We start from the raw sequence: 7,500 nt of genomic DNA, 5'->3' as shown, positions 1-7,500 counted from the left end.
CATTTAAAAAAAAAAAAAGCACTGTGAAAAGCAGGCACAAGCAAGGATAGGCAAGCCAGTTAGTGAAAAATATTATTGGTTGTAAAAAAAGAAATAAAAACTCTTTTACTTTCGTAGTAAAACCCATTTATTTTGTGTCGATTAATTTGTCACACACCGGTGGCTGAAGCCTGTAAACCCAAATGGATTTCCAGTTTACGATATCCATTATTATTCCCTTCCGATAAGATGAGTTTCGGGCAGGAATTTTGTTTTGCTTGTTATTTTGTAAACGCGATTTTGAAATAGTTGACTTAGTTTTCAGGGTGTTAATTTTCCCCAACTGCTTTTATAAAACTTATTCAATTTCATCTTGACTTTCATGGATTATTTTGAACTCTCCTTATAGAGGGAGTAAACGACATATGTGTTGGTTAGATGGATCACTATATTGAACCGCCACTCATGAATAGAGTGTTTCGTAGTTGCAATGGTGTCAGTAGTGACAGTGATGTATAGTTACAGAACAGAAAATAAGTGGAACGAGCAACTAACATTTATTCTTTGTATATTCCTGATATCTGTCAACTCATGAGAGATCATTAGTTTTTATTATCATGTTATTTGGAAAAATCTAACTTTAGCATTAACAAATGCTTTTCCTGAGCAGATTACCTTCCTAGGGGGTTAGTGCCGTCATTGCACCTCACGTGGTGCACTGTAGGCAGTAATAAATACTGTTTGCAATTTCTGTAAATCAGTTAATCCTATTAGAAGTAATGGTTGGGAATATGTTAACAGTATTTGTGATAGACTAATGTCCCTGGGTGCTTCCAGTGAAATAAGCAGGCACTTACTATAGTCACTTTCATTGCTCTCCTAACAATGAACTTTGCGTCTGGCCAGTACTTGAATGCGTGGCAACAAATGAATCTCATTGTAACACCTCTGCAGAGCTGGTTTCATTGTCTGTGGACCCAAGAGACACTGGGTCTAATCCGTACCAAGGATCGGTGATGCCTAATAGCTACTAAATTCCCTTTACATATGCAAGGGGGGAAGGTGGTTATGGAGTTTTGGGCTTAAGATTAATAACCTCATCCCAAATATTAATGCTTGGAAACTTATAACTACGACAGTTGTAAGGGAAAGTAAGTGTTGTGACTGGTGTAAGGGAACTGAACTATTCGTGGAAACATCGACTTCGGTATTTCTTAAACTTTGATTGAAGATGACGATTAATAATCTTCTTCTATAGCTCCGGTTTCTTGAATGGACCTATGCACTGTATTTAGCTTCTGACGTTGCGGGCTTCTTTCCTCTTAGTCCAAACAAAGAAGGAATTGAATTTCCTGTAGTACTACTTTTTACCTGGGATAAAACAGAAACACGAAAAGTTTGTGTAGCTCAGTCTTTCTACTTATTCTTACATTGTTAATAATTATTACAGTAATCTCTAGTCACTGCAGTACCCTTGCTTTAATAATTTTCCCACAGTTATCAAAGAGTTAAGATAAAGTAAGGGCTTTGTGCCTTTTGACATTCGTGCCAGCTTTCTGTGCAGGGATTATTGGTAATTTGAATAATATTCATGGAGTTCTTTTGTAATACTTTGCCGTATCAGTGATTTTCATTCGTTTTGAAAGCATTCTTTTGTTTGGCTAATACTGTTATCATATTTTATCAATGTCTGCATTTAATTATTTTTCGTTTTTAGAGTTTTCCAGTATTTTAAAGGAGATTGACTTTGTGTTTAGAGGGTATTATTTTGAGCGTTTTTTTTTGTATATTCATCAAAAGCCTCTGGCAATTGACGTCATGGAACCTATTCTGATATCCAGATTAATGAATCATTCAGTATTGTGAGAATTCTTCCCAAGGTCTCCCTCTGCCCGGACCCCTACCAATTATACCAGTTATTTTACTTGTCGCGGATGTTCCTTGTAATTAACCTCCAGTCGGGGCTTATTTTCTTGTTCACTTCCTTTATCGGAGAAAAATACCATTTCTGTTGGGTAAAGCGTAGCTGGATGCGCAACAACGCTGTTGATCTTTGTTCTTCTCTCAGAGAGTTCTAGGAAATTTGAGGATGACGATTTCAGATGAACTATTCTTTAATATTTCGGAACATTTGTTATAAACGTCTCAGGATGTGAAGGAGAGATCACTTGCAAACGCACTAAAGCTCTTTATTGAAAAAAAAATTGTTTCTGACTTGTAGTATCTGTATTTTAAAATTTCATGAATATATGGTACTGTATGGAAAAATAGCCAATTAGACTTAGACAATAAAAAAAACACTCCCTATTAACCATAACTTAGTTCTTAGTAAATGTCTGTATTATCTGTCATGCTTCATGAAATTTCATGGTCATTTCCCTTAATTTTGTTTATATGAGTCTTTGAGTATTGCTAGCCAAGTGCCATTCTCTCCTAGTTACCACAAGAACGTATCCCTGGCATCCCTCTCCTTATTGGTATTAAGGGAAAGTTGTCAGTACAGTAAACACCCACACACACTCCCACACACACACACACACACACATATTATATTATATATATATATATACACACACACACACATATATTATATATATATATATATATATATATATATATGTGTGTGTGTGTGTCCATCTCTATGTATATATATATATATATATATATATATATATATATATATGTATATAGGTATGTATATATATAAGCGTGTGCTTGTGGTTGCGTGTGTGCTTGTATACATCGACATGTTTATACACTTTCGTGTGCGTACAATAACAAGTTGTTCACCCTCCCCTTCCCTCCCTCTTTCATTTTTATTTGTCATTAAGCCATCAGAAGTTTTCTTAATGACCAAGCCTCACTGACTTTTCTCGTTGTGGAAACTTTTAATGATATGTACTTGAATAGGTTAGGGTTGAGTGGAAGTAAAGAGAAAGAGATCCATGATTCACTGAAGATTTTTTGTGCCTAAAACATTATACATTTATCCATACATACATACATGAATGTAAATCTGTGATACATATATTTATATATATGTATATATACAGTATATATATGTATGCTCATGTATATGTGTATATGTATATAAATATATGTGTGTATGTATAATGTGGTTTATGGCAGCGTAATGTTACTGTGCATTGTAGTACAGAGAGAGAGACAGTATTAAAGATGTAAAACACAGTATACTGCCTTTCGCAGCTGAACAAAGGAAAATCTAAATTACGACCTGTGTTTTAAATAAAAATAATCTACGTAATATACTGTTCCAGAAAGAAAACTCTAATTAACCTACGTAATATACAGTGCCAGAGATACAAATCTAATTATGATAGTTATCAAATATTGACATTCTTTCTGATAAGCATGAATTGTTAGCGCTATTAAGGACTTATATCTGTTACTTACTTCTCGTGAAATACAGTAATCATCAGTTTCTCTTTCTTGTTTATCAACAGATCCAGCTACGACAACACCCCCGACGACCATGCCCCCACCAGATGGACCACGTGAGTATACCAATGAATATTATTTGGCTTTACACACACACATATATATATATATATATATATATATATATATATATATATATATATATATATATATTTAGGTTTTGATTTTGTACATTTTTGTGTGGATGAATATATCCGTATCGTATTCAGAATGTGCATACATTCATATGGGACAAGCACAAATTGATGTACAGAATGCTAAGATGAAACTGGAGAAATGAATAAGGCCAAAAGAATAACAACATATTAGTAGCGAAAGTTGCAAAATGAATAGCAGTAAACAGTATTATTACTGTAGTAAGAATCTGAAAATGAACGCAAGCACTCCTTGAGTCTGTCATCTTCGAGGAGAAATGGTGCTCTGTTTACAAGGAAATTGATACAATATTCATTTGCAACAAAATGCAGACTTTTGAGGGCCAACCCTCCCGCGCTTTATTTTAGATCCAAGAGAAGTTTTCTCCCATTTCAGATCTATTTCTAATTTAATATCTAATTGTATATCCTGTATTTTTCCGTATTTTAGCATTTGTGATGGGATTGGGCATGTTATTCCAGCTTAAGGGACTCTTCATAAGAACTTTTGCATTATACAAAGTTTTAGTTACTGTGTGTAATAAAAGACTATGCTTTTGAACGATGACTGTTGTCGTAGCGGTATTGTCACATAATGAGCAGACATACTTTCCAAATCTATTTCCTTTTTAAAATTTCTTAAATATCCGATTGCCTTCAGGATGAGAGTAAGAAATTTTATTTTCGTGCGCATGTACAAACAAATCATGAAGAAAGGGGTGGTATGATGTTAAAACATTGCCGAAGTAAAATGTGGTACGCTTTTTGTGAACTAATAAAATGTTGGAGGTGGATCACAGGTCACATTTCGAGGCTTCGGCCCGGAAGGAAAGTTGATCGAGGAAAAATAATATCATATAGCGGGAAGGACTAACAAGAACTTAACTTATAACGTGGTCAAGATTGAACAAAGTCCGGAAGAGGTTGGTTTATGTTTCCTGAAGATTATTTTTTTTTATTTGATTTGCGTTAGTTTTCTTCCGCGGGAAGTTTGAAAGCATGTAAGTCAGTGTTACTGTGGCATTTAAATAAAAAAAGATTCCGCAACGTAAGGAAGTGGAAAGAATTATGGAGATAACAAGACAAATAAATTAGGCTATGCACTTTATACGTGGATAGAAATAACCAGCCGTCTAACCCAAAGCGCTTTAACGCTGTTGCAAACGACAGTTAAAGTGCCTTTAACTCGGATTTATTAACCATTTTACCGGAAAATCTTCGTTAGAGATTTTTATGAAGCACTTTTCCCATTGGTGTTATGTAAAAGGATTATAGCTATTCTTGAAAACAGTATTATTATTATTATTATTATTATTATTATTATTATTATTATTATTATTATTATTATTATTAGTGTAGCTTTCGGCCGTATTACTTGTGAGGCCATAGTTTTCAAACTCGGACAGATAGGAGTTGTGGGAGCCTTTCCTAGAATTATCGTTGTATTTTTAACAAATAGGTTGCAAACAGAAGTTGTTTATGAGCTCCATAATGACATCAGGAATGTAATCTCTGATATTCATCAGGGAAGCGTTCTTGGTTTACTACTTGATATTAATCACGAACAATAGTTGGTTTGGGCTATGAAACACGGTGATTGCTTATGCAGATGACGCTGCATTATGTACATCGATCCCAGCAGATAAAACAGAATAAGAATCCCTTTAGTTTCCACTTCCAGTCCTCATGCAGTGAACAATGTTGGGGAAATGTTCGTTACTATGGCAGCTAGGTTAGAATAATTAAGAAACAGAACAAACGAAGACATGCGGCTTCTAAAACAGATTGCTTCCAGGTAATGATAACAGTTTGTAGTAGAATGGAGGTGAAAAAACAAACGTTCTAAGGATCTTATTGGGTCATAGCTGTGAATGTTGTCTCTTGACGTTCACTTTAGGATGCAAATGATTAATTATTAGTGTTGGTTTTTAATGACAGCCAAGTTGACAAGTACCACAAATTTCACGGCTCCTTTCGTCGCTCTGATATACCTTGATAGTTTTACTGTGCAGTGTTTTATGCGCCGCGGAGCAGTTTGTCACACAAAATTGAAACTTCCATTATTAACTTGTGAATTAATTTTGAAATCGTTAAATCATTTTGTAATTTAACACAAAAATAAAATTACTGGTTGCTGAAGGCAATACCTGGTTGTTCTTCCTTAGTTTGTTAATTATGGCCCACTTAACCTTAATGATGATTTCCAGTCGTGAATGGGGTTAATCATACGGCCTTTGAAGCCCTTTTGAACTTGTCTAGATGAGGCAGGGTGAATCATGCGGTAAGGCATGGCGTTTATTCATTTTTATTTAGTTGTGTATTTGCTTCTTCCATTTTAATTCTTTTTTTTTTGTGGGGGGGGGATGTTTTATTCGGTGTGGGGTATCTGAAGTTATTGTTAACTGAATTTTCCTACAGTCATGTCGAGTTTCTGTAGCGGTAAATGTACAAGTTTATTAAGTGTCGAAGACTGTTGCTTTGGTAATGATATATAAATAATCAACAGTTTCTTCTTTTATACAGCTTCGGTACTGTTTGCCTTGTACGAAATGTTTTTCCGATTTGTTTTATTGTAAAGCTTTTAAAGTGTTTTCCCTCGAAGTGTTTCTCTTGAAGATGCTCCCTCGCCATGCACCGTTGCACTAATTTTCCTTTCGTATCTTTTACACTTGTACAGTTGTCTGTTTGTTCATTCGCCGTTATTACCTTCGTCTGCATTGTACACAACGTGTATTATCTTATTTTTTCTTTTCTTCACGTATGGACATTGCAGTATGTGAGGGTTTGCTATGCTAGCTAATATCCCAAGGGAAGGGAGGTCTTTCGTTTGCTACAATCTGCAAATCTAAAGAGAGGCCCAGTATTTTTTCTATTTTCTTTTGTACTATAGTTGCCACGACGCAATGCCACACTACACACTTGGGCAGTAGGAAATTACTCATAAAAAGTAGTTTAAATAATGACATGTTGATATTTGGCTGTTCCGGTTAAAAAGTTACGTACACGTATACCTTAGTTTAACCAGACCACTGAGCTGATTAACAGCTCTCCTAGGACTGGCCCGAAGGATTAGACTTATTTTACGTGGCTAAGAACCAATTGGTTACCCAGCAACGGGACCTACAGCTTATTGTGGAATCCGAACCACATTATACCGAGAAATGAATTTCTATCACCCGAAATAAATTCCTCTAATTCTTCGTTGGCCGGTCGGAGACTCGAACTCGGGCCTAGCAGAGTGCTAGCCGAGAACTCTACCAAACTCGTCCAACGAGGAACTTGTTCAGTATATATATATATATATATATATATATATATATATATATATATATATATATATATATATATATATATATATATATATATATGCACTTTGGCATATCCGTTACCTGAGTACTGAAAAATAGTTTTATGGCAGATGGCACACCAACCAAGCACTGGTAGCCCCTTCTCACAGTGCTCCTTTCTCTTTTCACTGTTGTTTTCCCCGCACTCTGTCGCTTCCTGAATGTTGCGAACCCTCCTTTCTAACTATACATCCTGTGTTATATTTTTCTCATAGCACCTCCGAATCGTGTAGTCTTTTCCACCGACCTGTCCATTCTTTACCCACGACCAACCTATTTATCACCTATGCTAACCCTTTTTCCACTCCGTATCCCCATTGTAATATATATACATACATACATAAATACATACATACATACATATATATGTATATACATATATATATATATATATATATATATATATATAGTTATATATGTATGAATACATAAAAAGACATAAATACATTTATATATATATATATGTATATGTATGTGTATATATATATATATATATATATATATATATATATATATATATACACACACACACATACACATTCACACACATACAATATATATGCATATACATATATTGTGGT

The 7,500-nt window shown here is 34.6% G+C and overlaps 1 protein-coding gene across 1 annotated transcript in view; it reads left to right on the top strand.

Moving 5' to 3' along the window:
- The window catches only part of Alk (Anaplastic lymphoma kinase), a 1,114,821-nt gene that overhangs the window by 777,232 nt on the left and 330,089 nt on the right, over positions 1-7,500 (top strand). Inside the window, exon 13 of the mRNA XM_067113483.1 lies at positions 3,444-3,494. Coding sequence (XP_066969584.1) covers positions 3,444-3,494 — 51 coding nt within the window. The remainder of the gene's footprint in view (positions 1-3,443; positions 3,495-7,500) is intronic.

Source organism: Macrobrachium rosenbergii, chromosome 12 (assembly GCF_040412425.1).
Source record: "Macrobrachium rosenbergii isolate ZJJX-2024 chromosome 12, ASM4041242v1, whole genome shotgun sequence".
Lineage (NCBI taxonomy): Eukaryota > Metazoa > Arthropoda > Malacostraca > Decapoda > Palaemonidae > Macrobrachium > Macrobrachium rosenbergii.
The sequence above is the reverse complement of the archived record's forward strand: the minus strand, read 5'-3'. Positions and strand labels throughout refer to the sequence as shown.